Source organism: Melospiza georgiana, chromosome 4, assembly GCF_028018845.1.
Source record: "Melospiza georgiana isolate bMelGeo1 chromosome 4, bMelGeo1.pri, whole genome shotgun sequence".
NCBI classification, from domain to species: domain Eukaryota; kingdom Metazoa; phylum Chordata; class Aves; order Passeriformes; family Passerellidae; genus Melospiza; species Melospiza georgiana.
Window position 1 is genome coordinate 68,168,596 of NC_080433.1, and position 20,923 is coordinate 68,189,518.

The 20,923-nt window shown below is 47.1% G+C and overlaps 1 protein-coding gene across 2 annotated transcripts in view; it reads left to right on the plus strand.

Annotated features, from left to right (window-relative positions):
- The first annotated feature begins 4,218 nt into the window (after positions 1-4,218).
- RELN (reelin) overlaps positions 4,219-20,923 on the plus strand; it is a 283,413-nt gene continuing 266,708 nt past the window's right edge. For both annotated transcript variants that reach the window (XM_058023699.1, XM_058023698.1), the window contains exon 1: positions 4,219-4,447. In XM_058023699.1, coding sequence (XP_057879682.1) covers positions 4,219-4,447 — 229 coding nt within the window. The remainder of the gene's footprint in view (positions 4,448-20,923) is intronic.

The following is a 20,923-nucleotide window of genomic DNA, read 5'->3' on the forward strand; positions in this document are numbered from 1 at the left end:
TAATTTTTGTCACAGAAAGCTGCTGAAAGCAGGGGACAAGATTTGCATCAGGTCTCTCCACACGGTGACAGTGACAAAAGTGATTTTCTACATTTTTCCATGAAAGTCTTAGCCTTGACCCAAGGAGCTTGGACAAAGCCCCTTATTGTTCCATGTTACTTAGCAGCTCCCCAACTTGCCCATGTCCTTTCAGAATTATCTGCTGTGGCCATATTAATAAAGCAGCCACTTGCCTGCTAATGTTTCTCAATTCTGCTCTTGGGGTGTGAGCTCGCTCCCTGAATGAAGTGAGCAGCTCTACTGCCTGAATAATCACTTCCTTAAATTAATATGGACTGCAGCCACGTCCATCTGTGCTGTGATTTCCCACCACCACCCATGCTTGAAAGAGGCCTGTACCTCCTAAGTAATTATTTACATTCCACCTATTGCATTCTCCATTGCAGACAGACATTGACTCAGTTCTCATCTCAATTTATTCCTCGTTGTTTTCTGTGTTAAACAACACACTTCATGGGGGGTGAAAGCTCATGGTAACCTCCATCCTGCATGTATCAGGTAGGTCCTGCCTTTAACAGAGAATAGCTGTAACTTACACAAAGATCTTGGTTCACACAAGAGAGAAAATAAAGATTATTAGGATTTTTACAAGATTTTATTCCTATTCCAGGAGGGTTGGTCTTGGACACTCTTCTTAAATAGTTGTTCTGATGTTATTAATGGTAATATCTTAGCCTTGCTGTCAATGGGAGAGGCATGAAAAACTCTGGCCAAAGTGGTTTCATAAACCCCTTGCCTTCAAAAATCAGGTACTGTATTTACTCAGAGCAGTGAGGGGCTGTGAAACAATGCAAAAAACCCCTGGGACAGGGCTGGCCCTGTGAGAGCATGGGGACAGCCTGAGGGAGGCTCCCTCCATGCCCAGCCCTGCTGAGGCTGCTCAGGGCAGGTGTGCTGGTGCTCCAGGATGCAGGAAAATCTTTCACATCAATAAGGATTTGGGGTGATTTATGGGTAAATCATGCTTGTATCAGTGAGATTGTGCTGGAGCTGGGGCTGGGAATGAATGATCCTTTAGGGAAAGACTGGCAGAGTATGGAAGCTCCTTTTTCTTCCTTCCCCCAATGCACAGGGCTTGGTCGCAGCTTTGGCTCCCTGCAAATGTCTCAGCAAATGTCTCCCTGCCTTTGTAGGGACATTGTAAAGTCATGGGGTGTGTGGGTTCTGCAGTATCCTGGTTTTTGATTAAGGCCACTACTAACATCACTCTCCTAAGCAAAGATGAGCCTGAAATGTGCGAGGGAGTTTTGGGAAGCACTTTTTGACCTAAATGAGTAGGGTCAGAGAAGGCAGGTGTCTTGTCTGAACTGAAGGTCTATTACATCATTTCTGGAGGGTGCAGGAAATGGGGTTTGAGGTCCCAAACAGCCCCTTTAAATATCCCTGTGTCCTTGAATATTAGTGCTCTGGGGTGGCTGCTGGATTCCCCACCAACAGGGCATGACTGTGGGGCTTCCCCATTCTGCCCAGTGAAGAAGAGGTCAGAGATCTTGTGAAAGTGTAAGAAACAAAGGAGAAAGGAGAGAGGAAGCCATAACATAAAGAAATGGAGGATGGAGGTTACCAAGAAGAGACACAAGGCTTCCAGGTGGAGTTGCATTTTCACCTTTTTTACTGACCCTTTTGATGAGTGACACACACCTCCTAGAAGAAAGAGATGTGCTGGCTGCACTAACAGTCCTGGCTGCTCTGGATACTAAGCAGCTGGAAACAAAGAAAATTGTGTAAAATTCATCAGCATGGGCTCTATCCAAATCCCAGTGACCTCAGGGAGTGCTAATCTGAGCCCCAAAATCTGTTGGCAGGTTAGCTGTCCCGTGGTCCCAAGGTAATTTAGGGAATTAGCTCTTGAAAACACAAATGAAAAGGCTTTGCTGGAAATGGGTACAGTAACATCCTGGCAGAGGAGGATGGCATCCCCTCCTGCCACAGCAGTGGGACCACATCACCCCCTTTCCCTACCACTTCTTTATTTTACAAGAGTTGGCCACAGGCTCCTCCACAATGCCAATTTCCATGGCTGTGGGCAGAGCAGGCACGAGCCAGGGTGAGTTTGCTCAGCTGAAGCCCCCCTGGCATGGCCTGGCCTCGCTGGCAAGCCCTTGCTGGAGGCAAGCAGGAGTGCACAAGGGAGAACACATCCTGTTGGCAGTGGATTCACCAGTGAGCCCACACAGCTTTTGCCTGCATGAGATTTTGGCATGAGGAAATGATATTATTAGTCTGTCACTTTTACAAGCGTTGAAATATATGGAGGAGGCACAGATGTTAAAAAATATCCACCAAAGCAAACAAATACCCAAAGTTGAAAAACAAATAAACCACCCAAAAAGGAAGCCTCAGAGCCAAAATGACTCCCCACCAGCTGCTGTCAGGCCCAGCTTCCACAGCAGAGGCCAGGGACACCCCAAGCCAGTGGTGGGACAGGAGTTCCGTCCCCGGCATGTGCACCGCTGGTGACTTGTGTCCCTCCAGCAAAGGCAGCGCATTTCTCCATCCAAGCTGATCAGGGACATCCTCAGGGACATCCTCAGGGCCATCACCTCACTCCATCCCCAGTGAGGCACGCCCCAGTATGACAGGAGCCACGGCAAAGTTCTGCTGCTGGCGGAGAGCTGAGGCTCAGTGCAGAGCCAGCAGAGGAGCAGGCTGGGCAGATGGCAAGGATGTCCCTGCCCACGGGGTGTCCGTCAGCCGGCTGGGAGGGAGGCAGCCTGCACGGACGTGGGGCAGCTGCTGGTGCCATCCCTGTGGATTGTGCCTCCGTGGAGGGAACCTTTCCCTCTGGCACTGAAACCAGTCCAGGAGGGAGCCCCCGCCCCGTGCCAGTTTTGCACTTCAGCAATGCTGGCAGGCAGGCTCTCCTTTCCAATTCCATCATGTCACTGCCGCTCACCCCGGCGGGCTCTGGCCCTTGGGCAGGATCCAGCAGCAGCATGGGGGATGCTCTAAACCCTTGTGGATTTACTCCCATCTCCTGATGCCCTCTGTCAGTCCTGCTTTGTTAAAAATTTATGGTGTTATGAATCATTCGACTTGCCAGTGTTTTATGTTCAGTTTCTCATTTCCCTTCTGGTCTCCTCTGGGTTTGCCCCTCTTGCTGGGATAAAGGGCCTGGGCACACACTTTCAGGGAGTTAAACCCTTCTCCCAGGGACCTGCACTCCCCAGGACACACACACTGGCCCCCTCCAGGGGTGCCCGACCCTCCTCTGGGGATGCATGTGCATCACTTTGAAATGGCAGTGGAGAAGGTTTCAGTAAAAATCTCACTTTTCCCCAACAGTGGGTGCAGGTACAGCAGAGGCAGGGCTGCGGCTGGGACGTGGACAGGGGCAGCAGGGCAGGAATTGGAGCTGAGGCAAAGGGACAGAAGAATAGGGGCAAAAAGATAGGGAATGGGGCAGGTGTACAGGGGCAGGGACAGAGGAACAAGGACATGGACAGGGCTATAGGACAGGGGACAGAGCAGAGGGACAAAAGGATGGATAAAGGGATAGAAGTAGAGACATTTGTGTTGAGCCTGAGAGACAGGGACAAGGAAACAAGGAGGGAGCAGGATCAGGGACTCAGGTGTCAGGGTCGGGAGTAAGGGCTGAGACAGGGGCTGAGACAGGGGCAGAGGCAGAGACCGAGGCAAGGGCAGGATCAGAGCCAGGAGCAGAAGCCGGGTCGCGGACGGAAGGGCAGGGGCAGGGCAGGGCAGGGCAGGGACAGGGACCCGCGGCAGACAAAGGGCGGGTGGTGGCAAAGCCCGGCTCGCAGCCCCGTGCCCGCGGCGGCAGCACCGCGCACCGGCGCGCAGAGCGAGGAGCAGGAGGAGCGGGCGGCGGCGGCGGAGAAGGAGGAGGAGGAGGAGGAGGAGGGGAGGGACCTTCCCCTCCCTCCCACCCCGGCACCGGGGGAAATAAATTATTCCCAGCCCTCGCGCTCCCAGCTCCGTGCCCCGCACCCGGCAGCGGCAGGCGGGGACGGCGCAGCCTTGTCGGGGCGCGGAGGGGCCGCCCCTGCCCTGGCCGAGCTCCGCTCCGCGCAGCGCCGCGCCGGGGGGCAGCGCCCGCCCCGTCCGCCCCGTCCCGCCCCGTCCCGCGCCGTGCGGAGCGGAGCGGCGCCGGCCCCGCCGTGCCCTGGATGCCCCAGCGGCGCCGGCGGCAGCAGCATGGAGCGGCGGCGGGGCGTCCCCGGGGGCTGGCCCTGCCTGCTGGCCGCCCTGGGTGCCCTGCTGGCGGCGGGCCGGGCGGCTGCGCCCCGCGCCCGCTTCTCGCCCTTCTTCTTCCTCTGCACCCACCACGGCGAGCTCGAGGGCGACGGCGAGCAGGGCGAGGTGCTGATCGCCCTGCACATCGCGGGCAACCCCTCCGCCTACGTGCCTGGCCAGGAGTACCACGGTAGGTGGTGGCGCCCGCCGCGCTCGGCGCTGCTCGTCCCGGGCGGTCCCGGGGCGTCCCGCGGGGAGGCGGGCGATGGGGGGAGCGGGAGCCCTGGGCGGGTTCGTGTGCCGTGCCCCGGGGCAGCCCCGGTGCGGAGCGCCCCTTCCGTCCGTGCGGGGCCGCGCTCACCTGCCCCGGGCTCCGGCACCGCCGCCCGCGCCCCGTCCCGGCCCCGGCGCGGCTCCCGCCAGGCGCAGCCCGGAGCAGAGGAAATCCCGAGTCCCCGCTCCTCAGCCGGGCCTGGGCCGGCTCTAGAGCCTCGCAAGTTGCTGGCGGTCTGTCCCTTTCCCACTTTCGCAGGCATTCGGAGCGCCGAGCGCATCCCGCTCTCCCGGGGCGCCGCGCGGTGCCGCAGCTGGCGCTGCCACCGGGTCCCCGCCGTGTGTCACCGCGGTGTGCGCCGTCCGCCCGCCTGTTGCTCCCTTGCAGGTGCCGGGGGCGACAGCCGGGGGTCAGGCACTCACAGGTAGCTTGGAGGTGGAAGGTCGTGCCCAGAATTAATAAAAACCCCCCTGCTTTTCGTAAGCGGCCAGGCGGAGGAGAGTGAACAAGAACGAATAGGCGAAGTTGCTCAGCAAGTAGTGTCTCTGTTTGGGGGCTGTTCTGGGAGAGGGGCACAGCCCCGGGCTGAGGGGGGCCTCGCAGGCGGGTACGCTGCTGTGGGAAGCTGCTCCCGGCTGCAGAGTGCCCCTGGAAACCAGCACCGTGCCGTGCAACAGCCACATCTCCACTCCTCCGCGTGGAAAACTTCCATGTGGGAAACATCTTTTAATTCATAACGGCGGGAGACTGGTTAAGGCTACATTTGCTAATCCTTCTTCTCTCTTTGTGTCTGTTTGGAGTTTGCAATGCTACAGAATCATAACAACAAATTCTGCAGTAGGCAATTGGAGTTCAGAGAAAATGACAATAAAGGTTTATTTCAAACACGTTGCTCAAAAGCAGATACTGTGTGACAGTCCCTGGCTAAAGATGGAATTAAACTTCCGACTTTGATATGTTCCAGCTCAAAATTTAAGTTTCAGGTAAAATATTGAATAGTTGAGTTATGTGAAAATTCTAATTGAAATTGTTACTGTAAAGACATAAACCCCAAACACATCAAATACTCATTTTCACAAAGTATAAGGCATCCTGGCGTTTTTGTCTATGTGTAAGCTTTAACAGTACAGTTTTACCAGATTCATAGGAAACTTTTGATTTCGAAATACTACTGACCTTTCTGAAAAGCCACATATGTAAGTTTTATGACTTCACCAGATAATTTTTTCCCTTAGAACCTTAGATCCTACCGCCCATAATACACACTCAGGTTAGGTCAATTGCATTCAACCTGCTGAACCACAGATGTGCAGAGGGAAAAAAGAATCCGGGATTTCCATTTGGCACTATTTTAAATGCTGGGGTTTTGAAATTGTATTTCGGCCACATCAATGACAGAATCACCCCTTTCCTCACTGCTGCCTTTCCCCCCCAAGCCTTCAGCCCGTGTTTGAGCCTTTGCTGGTTCAGGGATAGGGTTCTGTGGCGGGCAGGGCTGTCCGGCTGTCCTGCATGGTGAGGAGCAGGACAGAGCTTGTTCCTCCGGGGATGCTCTTCTGCATCTCGCCCTTTGAAACAGGGTTTTGAATTCTGAAGCACCAGCTTGAGGAGCAGCGCCCCAGCTGCGCGCCAGACCTTTCAGGTGGCCTAGAGTGGCTTTCCCGTCGCTGTTTTGCGTCTGACCCAGCAAAATGCGGCATCTTTAAATCCACCTCTGCTCCTCCCGGGATTTCTCCATGTCCGCTCTCAGGTTTTGCCGAGCTGCTGCCGCTGCCCGCCCGGGGAGCATCTCCGGGGCTCCAGCAGCGCTCCCGGGCTCAAGGAGCGGCTCCGGGGCTCCAGCAGCGGCTCCAGGAGCGCTCCGGGGCTCCAGCAGCGGCTCCAGCAGCGCTCCGGGGCTCCAGCAGAGCTCGGGGCTCCAGCCGCGCTCCGGGGCTCCCGGCATCGCTCCCCGAGCTCTGCTGGAGCCCCGGAGCCGCTCCTTGAGCCCCGGAGCGCTGCTGGAGCCCCGGGGCCGCTCCTTGAGCCCCGGAGCGCTCCTGGAGCCCCGGGGCCGCTCCTTGAGCCCGGGAGAGCTGCTGGAGCCGCTGCTGGAGCCCCGGAGCGCTGCTGGAGCCGCTGCTGGAGCCGCTGCTGGAGCCCCGGCAGAGCCGCGCTCCCGGTGCGCGCTCCCGGTGCGCGCTCCCGCGCTGCCGGCGCTGCCCCGGTACCCGCGGGGTGATGCCCCGAGCTCTGCGATGTTCGCGGGGTGCAGCCCAGACATTCCGGGGGTCTTTAAAGCCACCGTGCTCAGCAAGCGTAAAGAAATCGGCCGCGTTCAAAGCACGAACACAGAGGGAAATCCACAAGGCGAACTTGCAAAACTAACTTGTATACACAGTGCAAGGTGCGAGCCAGACTCCTAATTTATGTCAAACTTGCAATGGTGATTTCTTTTCAAATTCGTGCATTGATAAAAAACCTACCCATGCCAAACCATATCAAGAGCCCTGTCTATTTGCTGTGCACAGTGCAGCAGACGTATTCTTGAGCTAAGCACACTTAATTGGTTAGATATTTTGAAATATGTGAGTATTTTAAAACATTACAATTATCTATGTTAAATATAGCACAGGAAAAATCAATCCCAGAGTATACAATCTGAAGAAATAATTTGAAGCAACTTGGAATCTTAAATAATACAGTTTAATGATGCTGAAAAATGCCAATCTGTACTGGTTGAGAATTTATCATTTAAAAATAAGACTTTAAAGGTGGTCTTGCTGGGGCACAGAGCAAGGTTTTTGATATGCTGCACGGAACACGGGACAAAGGGAGACTTACGTATGTGCAGTGAAAACTCACCTGCTCAGAGAGTATATTAAAATGCTCTGAATCTTTGCAAGTTCCAGTGAGGCCCTGTTTCAGTGCCCCTTCATTCTACAGGAACAGGTGCCAGCAGCATCCAAGAGCATAGAGTTCAAAGGGGAGGGAATTGGATGAAACCATATGCCAAGGGCTGGATGAGAAAAAAATTCTGATTAAAAAAATCAGCCCCCGGCTTTCTGCTAATTTGTTTGGACATTTCCCTGGGCACTCAGAGGGGGAGTCAGAGCACTGTGCAGCCACGGGGGCTGTGGCAGGGGCTCTCGGCCCTGTGCCCACCTGTCCCTCTGCTGCCCAGCACCACGGGAGAGGAGCAGCATGTGCTGCACCAGCCACTTGCCTGGGCAGCACAAGAGCTTCTACAAGAGGCTTCTCTGGCACCCCGAATCTGGCATTTTATTTCCCTGTGCCTCTGAATTTCATAAGTAAAACAAAGGCAATAATATTCCCTAGTTTGCATAGTCAAATTGGACACATTAGGATTTAGCACTTCGCCCCAAATATTTAAAATTACTCAGATTTGGCCCTATTCCTGCAAACAGTAAGTATTTAATCACTGACTGAATAGGACCAGACCCACGCTGCATATAAATACACTCTTTTATGTAAGACGACTGACTTGATACATCAGCAAACAATTTTATTACTTTTGGCAGACTTTTATTCCTTGAATTAGCTTATTTCAAATGTAATTAAGTCCTTGAACTGGCAAGGCACTTATGGGCTTGCTCAAATGCAAACTGACAAAGTGTGCACTGGTTTAATGTAGGCACCTGCTCAGCCTCCTCTCAGCCAAGGGGTGGCTGCGTGTTCAGGGAGCAGCATCAGGGCTCGCCTGGCTTGCTTGCAGCTTTCCTGGTAGATAGGGATGATCCTCTTTTGGTTTTTTCCTCTGTAATATGCAGAATAGAATATAATTTCTTTAAAAAAAAAAATCAAGCCAATACCAGTACAATTTCAAAATTTTTATACAACTCTATTTGGATTTATTTGCAATCTGCAAGTTGGTTTTTTTAATCTATGTCAATGTACCTTCAGTGCTGAGAGCATGTACCATGATTTACAGGCAGATAAGTACATTGGAACTGTATAAAGAAATAAGGATAAACTTGACTGAACATTGAGTCTTTACTGACCTTAATCACAGAAAGCTCAAAATGAACAGTCAGATTTGTAGTGTTTAGAAAATACAAACGGATTATCTTTATACTGTATTTGTTCTTATCCCTTAAGATTTTTTTTGCTGTCACTGCAAACAGTTCCTTTTTCCCAAGGTTTCAAATTTAGATCTTTTAAGAAAAACTTTGAACTGTTTTCCCATGATTGATGCTAAAACTCATCATTCTGCCCTTAAAATAGTTTTCTTTAATGGGACTTGAGTTTCTATTTCACTCTCCATTGTTCCTTTTTTTTCAAGAACGGATTAACCTTCAGTCCCCAAATGTTATCAGTTTCCATCTATGACTGCTACTATTCTTAGATATACTGTATATTGTCTAGAATGGTTGCTGTGATAGGTTGTAAAAAAATAGTTTTCAACTATTTTAAGTGGTATTTGTACACTCTTTCAGCACTGATAAAAAGTTGTTTAAAGTCTGTCCAATTCCACCTTTGTTACTAACCACTGCATTTTAGAAATACAGATTGTGACTTAGTACCTAATTTCATTAGGATCACTTACATTTCTGATGGACATTTTCGTTGTAAATTCTTGTTGTTCAGATCATTATTGAATAAAAACATGTTTGAGTTTGACATGAAGGAAGGGAAGGAAAAGAAAGACCGGAATTTATGTGGTGATGCTGCTTGAGGTGTAATCAGGGTGGTAAGTGAGTGGCAGAAACTCAGGCATGGCTACTTTCTGTACCAGTTATGCTGAAGTGTAGGAAGCTTTTAGTGAGTCAGTAGAAGTGAATAATGCACAGGAAGTGATGTTAATGCCGTGGTTAGAGAAGAGCAAATTTGTGTCTCTGTTTTCCAGCATCAGCCCAAGAACCAGGTCAGCTTCTTGAGTCTTTTGCAGGCTATTTCCTCAAAACCTTTCATCTCACCCACTTGCACCCTCCTCTGATCTCTGGAAGAATGGAGACGTCCATCAATGTCTGTTTAAAATTAAAGTGTGGAAAAACTTTTGCTCATGGGAGTCCAGTTATCTCCTGGGATTATTTTAGAAATCTTCTCTTAGGGACCCTTAAATTAAAAACCCGAGTCTGGCAATAGGTAGCAATGGAGAGGGAGTTATTAGCAATGGGGAAGACCCTTGATCTTCCAGTCTCTCCTTTCCTCTGAGGTTCCCAGCAATATCTTGCAGCTGCATGAGGGTTTCATAGCACATAAAAATTTCACCTTGGGTCAGCACTTACTAAAAATGCCTTCACCCAGCAGAGCCTCCGGAGCGCACCCTGACTGTGCTCTGCTGTATTTAGGATTTTCTTCCACAAAGTGAGCTTTGCAAAACCAAGGCTGATTTATGAGTGCTGTGGCCTGTTTGAATATCTCAGATCTGAGCCTTACTTAGGATGTTATTGAGGCAATATGAGTTTCTAGGTCTTGATGTTGACCAGTGCATTGTCTATATTACTGAAGCTCTTGCCTGGCCCCAAGGTTCATGTGGTGTGTGTTTGCAAATTTTAGAGAGTTGTGATTTTAGGACCTCGTGACCAGAAACTGATGAACAGTGCCAGCCTTAAAAGAGAAAGGTAGGGAAGTTTGCAGTTGACAGCCTCTTACAGACTGGGTTTCGCTAGGGAAGATGTTAAATTTCAATGGTTTTGGCTGTCATCACCAATTTGTGGGCATCATAAGCACCAGCAGATGGCCCAGCCAAAGATGAAGTCAGGCAGGGATTGATGAAAGGAGGTAGAAGGTCCACACAGGCCTAAATGAGCCTTTCTTGCAAATTTGCAGAGGAAATGTAATCTCCAGTTAAATCCTTTCTCCCCTCATCAGGGGGCTGCTCCCCCCTGCAAAGGAGCCTTGATTGCCCCAAATAACAGAAATCAAAGCCAGCATGGCGTGCTGGCCTGACCCACATTTGTGAGGTGACATCTGACTGTGGGACAGACAGGGCATTGTTGGTATTGCGGGTCTGTGTGGGGCAGACTGGGCTGGGCTGGGCTGGGGATGTGAAAAAATGATCTCTGCTTCAGCAAATTCACTGTCCAAGGCCTGGGGCTGCTGGGGGGGCTGGCATCTGTGAGTGAACCTTTCTTATGGCATTCACCCAGCACTGGAGTCAAGGAATAAAGGAAACCTTTAAATGGCTAAAGGGTGCAAAAATATTGTTTCAGTGAGAGTGTTGCACATATTTGCTGATTTCTCTGTCCAAAGATATTATTCTAATATGCATAATTTATCTGTGGAATTTATTGCCAAAATCTGTCCATGTAAACTGCTTTTAAGTAGAAATTTCTAGCAGGTATTTTTCTTATAAATAATTAATATTTGCAATTGCGTATATATATATATATGTATGTGTGTGTGTGTGTGTGTGTTGTGTATAATAATATAGTTATATATATATATATATGTAACATATACACAATATTTATAGTGTATATATATAACAAGAGATATACCTTCAAGACCAAAGGTGACCAGTTGCATCACCACAGCTATTATCAGATTGAAAATCATACTTCAACCAGTCAATGTGCAAATACTGTAGCATTGCTCCATCATAAAAAGCTATAGAATTTCAAAAGTGGTCTCCAAAATCCAGATCAAGGCAATAATAGGGAAAATGAGACATGACACCAACAAGCCAAAATGATTTATAAGTCGGTACTTGGGCATGTTGGTGTGTAGGACATTTCTCCATTTCCCACACTGATTATTCCACATTTGTTAGTTCTTTAGGTAGAACAGGGCGAGACTGTCAGGCCGGCGTCATGTCCCATTTTCCTTATTATTGCTTTGATCTGGATTTTGGAAACCACTTCTTTTGAAATTCTACAGCTTTTTATGATGGTGCAATACTACAGTATTTGCATATTGACTGGTTGAAGTATGATTTCAATCTGATAATAGCTGTGGTGATGCAGCTGGGATGGATTCAGAGGCAACCTCCATTTGCATTGTGTGTCTCATGCCCCACAGCTGTGGTTTAGATTTGCCATGAGTGTTTGCTGCATGGAGAGGGAAGGAAATGGCACTGTCTTACCTCTGAGAATAAGCAACCTTTCAGAGCAGCCCCTGTTATGAGAATTTCAATGGTCTCTGATGAAAGGTTCAGTCTGTCTAACATGCTTCCTTTCTTTGTCTTAACATTTCCTGCCTTTTCATTGGGCATGAAAGGTGCACAGAGTGCAATGTGTCTGGAATGTTTGTGTAATTCCCACCTTTTTTTCCCCCACCAGCTGGGACTCACCTCTGGGATAAACATAGGACAAACCCTGTAAGTGCAATCTTTGACATCTGTCAGAGCTCACTAGCAGGCTCCATGGGGAAAGACCTTCCTAGGCTGTCAGGATGATGCCTTTTTGTTAGGCTGGTAGTCTTCCTCCATTCCTCCTTCCCTTAGGTCAGTCCTGCAAACTGGAAGCCATGGCATGTGTCACTCAATTCCTGCTGGGCTCTGCCAATGGACAGTGGCACCAAGAAGACAGAGATCTGTCAGGTCCATGCCCATGGGACCTTCTCCAGGTCCCTTCAGTGCTCAGATGTGTCCCACAGCTACACATTTTACTCTTTTCCTAAAAGGAGAAGGGTCAAGGAAGTGGGTTTTTTGCAAGACTTTGTTTTGTTTTAATGTATCTCTCACTAAACCTTTGCCTTAAATAAGACCATGCTGGAGGTGTGTATACCCTCATGGAGAGGAGTACTGGGGTTTGTGGGAGCATTAGGGTTTGTACCTGTTTATTCCAGCCCAGGATCAGAGATTTCTCTGTCCTTCTGCAGCTGGAGAGGTCCTGGCTGGGGCTGGAGATGGCACCCAGTGCCAGGCACAGAGCCACAGGCTCCTGGCCACTGTCTCCTGCAGCCATCTGGAGTGGCTGCTGCCTCTGTGCATCAGGGTTTCCTGGGCAGCTGGGCTCAGCTCAGCTCCAGGCTGAGGCACTGTGGGCTTGGTCTGTGTCTCACCAAGCTCACCTGCGTCACTCTGGGCTCCCTGCGCTGTGGTTGTTGGCTCCTCATCCTCATCCTGCTGCTGTCAGCACAGCTTTCTGTTTGGGCATGCTGTGTGCTGATGTGGTTTCTGCTGGTTGAGATCTCCCCAAGGCTCCTCTCTGTCCACTTGAGGGGGATCCTTGGTCTTCCCAGGGAATCAGGACATCACTGACTGCTGCCTTGTAGTGTTTGCTCATGACCTATTGTGAACAATGTCTTTTATGTGAGCATCTCAGTCAAGAAAGCAGGATGTGTCCTGGGGGACTGGGCATGAGTGACTTGTGAAAGTTGCTGGAGAGCAGGAAGGGATTTCAGGCACTTTCCCAAAGGCTTTTACACCAAAGTGAAGATTGTTACAGTCTTTATAACATCCCTCTTGCCATATTTTTCCATCCTGGGAACTAAACAGAAGTGGCTGTTCCCTGCTCCTCTCTAGCACTTTGATTTTAATGTTGGTTGTGAGAGTTTCACAAGCATCTCCTTGGGAAGGGAAATCAATGGCACTTTTCCAGACTGTGTCTATTGAAGTTCAACCTGCAGGAGCCCTGAGTGACAGCAGACAAGGAATCCATCTCCCTTCAGGTGCAAGCTTTACCTTACACTACCCTGTCTTGCATCCCACCCCTCCCCACTTTATTTCAAACTTCTGCATTGACCTTCTGAAAATTTTGTGTGCTGTGCAAGTGCTTCAGCACATGCCCAAGGTCTGTCCCAGTTTTCCATATTCTGGGGTGACAAACATGCCTGTGTGTGTCCAGCCCTGCAGTGGGACCAGCATTCCCCACAGACCCTCTGAGGGGATGCCTTGCTCCTCTGCCAGGAGGGAAGTGGTGTGCCTGCCTGTCCCCAGCTCCTTGCTGAAGGTGCCAGCAGGGGAGCATCAGATGGATGATGGCCCTGCCTTCACCCCCATCACCTCCTCCCCTCCTCCTTTCTGCCTACTCAGAGGGAGCAGCTCCAAGGCACAGTGCTGAGTATTTGACTGAGATGCCCAGAGTAAAATCTTATTCAGTTTTTCTAGATGAGAAGCTTTATTAGTAAGATCAGCCTTCTGGGTGTTGGGGTTGACTGGGTGTTGGACACATTTGTGAGGCCAGGTGTAAAACTATTGCTGTGTCTCTCCTGGAGCAGAAGCCTTGGGGTGTGCAGCCATGCAGGGTGGTTGCTGGTTTCTCTCTTTGCTTTTGCAAGATACAGCAGAGGGGGAACTGGAGTGCCCTTGGTCTTCTGCAGCAGGGTGAGCATTTTAATAGTCAGAGATGGGGCTGAAGGTCTCTGTGTGTTTCCCAGAATGGCTTCTACTCACACATATGGATTTGTGACTGCCCACATATGGGTTTGTGACTGCCTGTTTCCCACAGGAGACAGGACTGTGCTCACTGGCCTGAGGAACTGAGCTATAACCCACACTGAGGTGAAATGCTAAGAGCTCTTGCACCATGCTTAGCAAAATTCCGATTGCCTCAGATTAGACAGTTATTTATTCCTGCCCATGTCTGCTTGAAGGGTAGATTGTAAATAAACAGGTATGACCCAAGAGAGCTGAGACAAGAAAGAATCTGCCTGCCAGCCTGGCTCCAGCTGTGTCTGTGTCTCCTACTGTCCCCTTCACCATTCCTTGCTGCCATGGATGGCTGGATGCTGGCACCCATCCCATGTCCCCTTCCAGAGCCTGGCTGCCATGTGGCTGTACACTGAGTGGTCCAGCTGGTGAAAAGCACACAGAATAAGGGACCTCACTGTTTCCCTCTTTCCATCTCTCCTGTGTAATTTTTGAGAGTGCATTTAGATAATCAAAAGTTGGCAAAGAAAAAAACTCCATACAGGGAAATCCATCAAGCAAGCTCCCTTGCATACACAGGCAGCATGAAGCAAATGCTGCTTTCCCCTCCTTATCCTGCTGCATCCCATCTGCAGGCAGCTCCTGCCCCATCTTGGACTGGAAGGGATTTTCATATTGGTTATGCACAAGTGGCATATTTAAGTTGCTCCTTAGGAATGTGTGGGGGAATAGTGAAAGTTTACTCTGCCTGTGTGCACGTGATGGTGAAGAGGAGGGAAGGAAATGGGAGAAGAGAAAGCACACAACACTCGCTGTCCAGAAGGCTTGAAATCTGGTAATATGTTTTTCCCTGTGGCTGAGAGGTAGTTTGTGGTCATATCATTCCACAGTTCTGGTAGAAGATTCATAAATGAGATAGCCAGGATGCAGAAAACCAGCTTTCCTGGGCAGGAGGCCTGTGTTCTGGCAGGGAAGTACTCCATGGAAGAGCTGTGTGTTCCCGTGTGGATCCTGCATGGGGGAGCTCTTCCTGTGCTGGAAATGTAAGTGATGGGAGGGTGATGAGCCTTTTTAACATCTGAAAACAGCAGTGTGACCCTCTGTGGCCTCTCTTCACGTCAGGCCCTGGGATGTGAGAAGTCATTCATCACATCATGGGGCTTGGCAAGGTCTCTGCCTTTGCCTTCCACTGTTCCCACTGCTCTCAGGACAATACAATGCATAGGAAAGAACGAGAAATATAGATAATATTTATCTTTCTGGCTAAACAAGCAGTGGTTTCCAGCACACAATAACCTTCCAGTGTTCCTATCTCACAGGGGAAATGCATTGCTAGAAAAAAACAACACTCCTTCCAGAATTAGACACATTCATCTGGACATTGGATGAAATGATTATTATAGCAAGAACTGCAGAGAGAAAGAAAACAGGTCAACTGGCAAAGGCAAAGATCCTGGTTTAACAAACTGCTGTCCAGCCTTGCAGTGCAGCAGTTTGTGGGTATGCCAGGTGTGAAAATCAAAGAATCAGTATTTAAAATGCTTAAAAATTAGTTCCTAGATGTTTGAAATAGAGAATCCCTGGCTGAATCTCAGTGTTAAATATTTTTGTTTAACAATTACAGCAATTCTTCTGACTCTGGCCCAAAACAAGTGTAGTCTTCAGAACCTCATTCAGATGACTACAAAGATTTAAAACTTCGGGCAAATATTTTTATGCTTTCCAAGTATTATAGTTCATCTGCTGATGGCTGATACCCTGTCAGATAGTTTTTCAAATTGATACTCCTGTTGCATGAGGAATTCCAAGCATAAACAGGCTGGGTGGAGAATGCATTGGGAGCAGCCCTGAGGAATGGCTTCAAACTGAAAGAGGGCAGGTTTAGATTAGAAGTAATTAGAAGGTTTAGATTAAGCAATTCTTTGCTGTGAGGGTGGTGAAACACCGGAACAGGTTGTCCATGGAAGTTGTGGATGTCCCATCCCTAGAAGCATTCAAGGCTGGGTTGGATGGGGCTTTGAGCAGTCTGGTCTAGTGGAAGATGTCCCTGCCCAATGCAAGGGGATTGAAACCAGATGATATGTAAGGTCCCTTCCAAGCAAAACTATTCTATGGTTCTCTGAATTTATTTAGTTGGAATTTCCGTGTTCATAGGGAATTAATTTGTCATCTGATTTTTGTCAAAGACAAAAATTGATAATGTACTGGAATAGGATTTGGTAGAAGTTTTAATGGAAAATGGGGAGAAGTGAAATATTTGAAATACATTACTGTTATTTTCAAATCATAGTTCTTATTTTTGTTTTGGGAAAGTATCTTAATTGTGAAACTGACTGAAAAAAAAGAAGTTACATGCATAATCAGAAAATGGAATGAGACTTTTCTGCTTGAACAAAAGTCTTTATCTAATTTTTTTGGGTTCATTGAAGATTTTCATATTGACCTAACTGATATTTTAATTTATTTTTTTGTGCCAGATCCTGCAGTATTTCTTTTATGGTGGCCCAAGCTGATCTCTTTTCCTTTCTTTTTCTTTTCGTTTTGATCACTGAACCAAAAATCAAACAGTCCTACTTCTGACAAGTTGACCATTTAATTTCCGGCCACTGCACTGATCTGATTCAGACCACTCCCTGTGTTTGTTCCCAAAATAAATTGCACAATCATAATTCACTCTTTAAGGTAGAGAGGGCAGCTGGTAACAATACTAACATTTCCAAGGTAACAAACTCATGTTTTCTATAATGATGCCTGTGGTTGCTGTGTGACTACTAATGTGTAAGTTGGCCACGTTTTCCTTTACATCTAGTCCTTTTTCAGTTTTCTTTTTTTGCAGAAATCTGTTCTGAGTTGCAGTGTTTGGTAAAAAAGGCTTAGAGGAGATCTCTCACTTGCCTTCTTCTGTAGCACTGTAATGTCTTACAGTTAAAGGGTACTTCTGCTTCTGATCTGGAAAACCTGTTGCAGGGCATCTACAGAATTGTGGCTCATTGAACTAGACAAAGAGACATTCATGTCTTTAAAATGATCTCTTAAAATGATCTCTTTTCTTCACACAATAATATTTACAGGCTGTCCACCTCAAACAGAAATGAACTGCTGAGAGCAGAAGTAGAAAACGCGTTTGAGAGACGCAGGTTTATTTCCTTCAGGGAAGTGATCCCTGTGTTCTTTATTGCCCTGCTTTCCCTTCAACGTGTAGTTAATGCAGTTGTGAAGCACAAAGGAGTTTCAGCAGAGCTGTGATGTTTGCAGAATTTGCCTCAACCAGCAGAGATGACAGGTGTGGGTTTGGCTGGAGCTGGCAGCCTCAGGCAGCCCGGATCACTCTGTGGACCTTTCCACTCAAAGGGATGTGAGTTTTGTTTCCTCAAGTGGTAGCAGATGTTAGGGAGCCTTTATGCTACTCATCACTGACAGAGCACCAATGCTGTGGCATCTGGCTGTTTTCTTTGTACAAATGGTGTTTTTAAACTCTAAACTGTCTTTGAGCAGTGCTAGTGGTGCATTACACGCTGACTACTCTTCTTCTGGGAGCTGGCCCAAAACCCCAATGAACAACTCCCCCGCAAGTGGCTTTTGCCCAATTAGGGAGATTACAGCAGAGAGCAAATCCTCCTTCTAATTGCAATATTTTCCATTTGAGAAAGCACATTGTAAAATTAATAACACTACAATATTTCTTTCAATTGCATTTCACTAAGTGCTAAGAAACACTAGTGAGTGACTTGCACTGTAACTAGTGACCTTGCATTCCAGATTTACAAAGCCTGCACTTTTTGCAGTTACTAAGTATTTTCTTCATACAAACAGTAAGAAACAAGAAACCTTTTTGTTCTAATTAATGTATTTTATCTAGAGCATGTAGATTTTTCATGAGGTGCAGAACTCATACAGCTGCTAGTAAGCACAGTACCTCAAATTTTCAGAATGGTCAAATTGTTGACAAACCAAAATTGCTTGTTCTGTCTTGGAGTGTGCCAGCTTTTAGCACTTCAGGGAGGTGAGGACTGTCATCACCATGGAAGAGGATCAGTGCCAGCAAAGCCCACAGCTCCTTGATGCATTGGTAATATAAGTGATGCATCATGAAATCTTTGGACAGGAGGACAAGATTTAACCCTGCTCTCTTCTTGAAAATTTTCCTAATTTACTCCTTATGGAGAACATCTGGATGGCAGTTTCCATCCCTCTGTGGGTGCACTGGGGCAAGGCTGACTGTGGCATCCAGGTGCAGGCAGGTGAGGCAGAAGAGATGACCACATGTGAGGGAGCAGTCAAATTTTCAGTTTATCCAATTTTTTCCCCTCTTCTCTCCTTTTTCACAGTGCTGGGCTCATTGCTCAGGGATTTAGCAACCGCAGCTTCCATGAAGTGACTTCTCCCCACATTGCTGGGCAGATGTGTCAGTGGGAAAAGCATTCCCTGGTCAAATGATCTGGAAGGGGTTCCAGCTGCATGCCAGTTCAGTTCTCATCCCTTCTGCTGAATTTAACATGTGTTTGTTATGGTTAGCGTGCAGAGTGGTTGTAATTTGTTTGAATTAGAGGGGAATCATCCTCTTTGTGCTTTTTTTACATCAAGAACACTATGCTCTGGTATAAAGAGAGATTGATGCCTTTGTAATTAGCTAGGCCAGAACTTGATAGACCTTTTAATTTTGGGTTTTACTTATGAGTATCGTATATAGATAGTTACCTTTAAGACAAATTGAGAATCAGTGATAATAACACGTTGCATTTTCTCCATTAGTTTTGATTAATTTGGAAATTTTTAGGTATAATTAAAGGATTATAATAGATTTCTTTTAATTATACACATAAGAGCATGTTCCATGATATTCTTTGTTAATGCCTGTCTATTTAACTCTTTCCTGAGCTTTTCTGTTGCAGGCAATCAGGCTGCTGCTAGGATGAACAGCTACATCTTGGGTGGCTAAACATTTAATGTGCTCTTCAGAATCAGAGGAGGTGCCACAAGGAAATATATGTGAGAGATCTGAATAAGTATTTCGGGGAGCTGGGTCTATAGCAGCTATTTATTATGTTTAATGTATGCATCATGGCAGCCTAATGCAATGCCTGTCATGTGCCAAAAGATAGCTCTGCTGTCTGGGGTTTTATAATCCCCTGTAATATCTCCCAGAAAGACCACATTTCAGTGGCTTAGATCTGGCTCAGGTTTTGTGTTGGTGGGGGCACTTTTTATGTGCTACAAAGCTGGTAGCATATTGGGCAGGAATTAGGAATTACTAGGAAATCTTCCTGTTCTAATGAAAGAACAGAAAAAGAAAAAAAAAAAAACCAACAAAACAACTCCCTCCCCCCCCCCCCCCAAAAAAACCAACAAAAAGAAAAAAAAAAGGCAAAAAAAACCAACCCCAAACAAAAAAAAAAAAAAACCCCAAAACTCCCAACATGTCCGGTTTAAATGTGAACTTCCTTAAATTTGTACCTAGGGGCTCAGGCTCATTTTTGCTTTCCAAGAACACAAAACTTTAGAAGGATGCAAATATAGTTGAAGTTTTTGTGACCTATTCACTGTAGGAATACCTTTTGTTGAATTTGTAACCTGTGTTACTTAAAAAGCTGCAAACTGGAACAATTTCCTATGAGAAATGGAAGCAGAAAGAAATGTTTCTCAAACTTAAAGCAGGATTTTTACATATTAACTATAAATATATTGCAACTGAATGCTTTTAAATTAAATAAAGCCTCTTGCTGTCTCTGCAGAAATGAATTGGGCAAAGGGATTTATCCAGGGTATTTCAGTCAGATGAATGGAGAGATATGTCCATCACCACTAACATGATGGTTATTCCTTCTAAATATAAACTGATAATATTCTATATTAAAGGCTTGATTATACCGTTAAGAAGATTAGTACATTTAAACAGAAAATAAGGGCTTATGTGCCCTAAATGTGAAACTAAGAGGAGAGGGTTTTATATATGGCACTATCACAATATTCAGTACTTTTGAACAAGGTGTTTTCCCCTTGGAAATACCTGTAAGGAATAATCACTGCCTCTGGGAATAGGTGGGATGCCTTAAGTCTAATCTCTTTCAAAGTGGTACTTTGAATATATGCAGGTATTAATCTTGGCCTGTTTGTGGGTATTTATTGGAATAAGCGTAATGAAAGCATGTGATCCACAAGGTCAGTTTTCTGTCTCGTCCCTTTTCTGTAAGTGTTTGGGATATCTTTTAATTGCAGAGACTGTGGCAAAGCTATAAAAAATGTGTGTCAGAAGGGAAAAAGGATTGATGATACCTCTGTGATATTTCTCTGAATCAGATCTATGAATTTAAAATATTTAACACATATTAAACATTTCAGTGTCTTTTAATATTGTGCTTGACTTACATGGCACTGTCTCTAAGGACATTGTATCTGAATCTTCTGAAGGTATTGAATTTATGACATTGAATTTAAGACTTTTGTGCTCATGTCATGAAGTTTGTTAGGTAGTGTTTAACATGTCTTCTTTTTAATTTTTTTTAAATTCTTTTTCTTTATAATGTAGTAGTTCTTCTCAGTGAAAGATTTATAGTGATGATGGGGGAAGACTTGTAGTTATCTCCTGATAGATAGCACTCCTTGATTTCTTTTTATACTTCTCTCAAATTAGATATTCTGCACCTTAATCACAACATCATCTTGGTTACTTTATCTTTTAAGACTAAAAGCCCTGAAATTATAAATTAGCTTAGAAATATCATCAGATCCTCTGCCTGGGGGCTTGTCTTTGTTTCTGACTCAAGCATTGCTCCATGGTCAAGTCCTGTCCAGAGACAAAAGCTGCTTGATTGAACCCGGTGGGGGCTGCAGTTTGAATGGGCTGCTGTATCTGGAGGCAGAGCTGGAGCTGCTGTTCCCCACATCCCTGTTTCCCTGGGGCAGGACACAGCCTGTGGCTGTAGAGGGCTGCCAGGAAACGTGCAGGCACCCAAGGTGCTGTGTGGGTCAAGGTTAAATGCTTGCACTTCAGAGGGCAAATCATGGAGTTATGGACTGCCAGGTATTGTTATGGACTGCCTCTAGGTCTGTGTCTTTTCCCCCTCTTTGTTGCTCAGGTCCCCACTGGAGCAGTGCCAGCCCCTCTGAGCCCCTCTGGCTGCTGGCAGCACATCCCC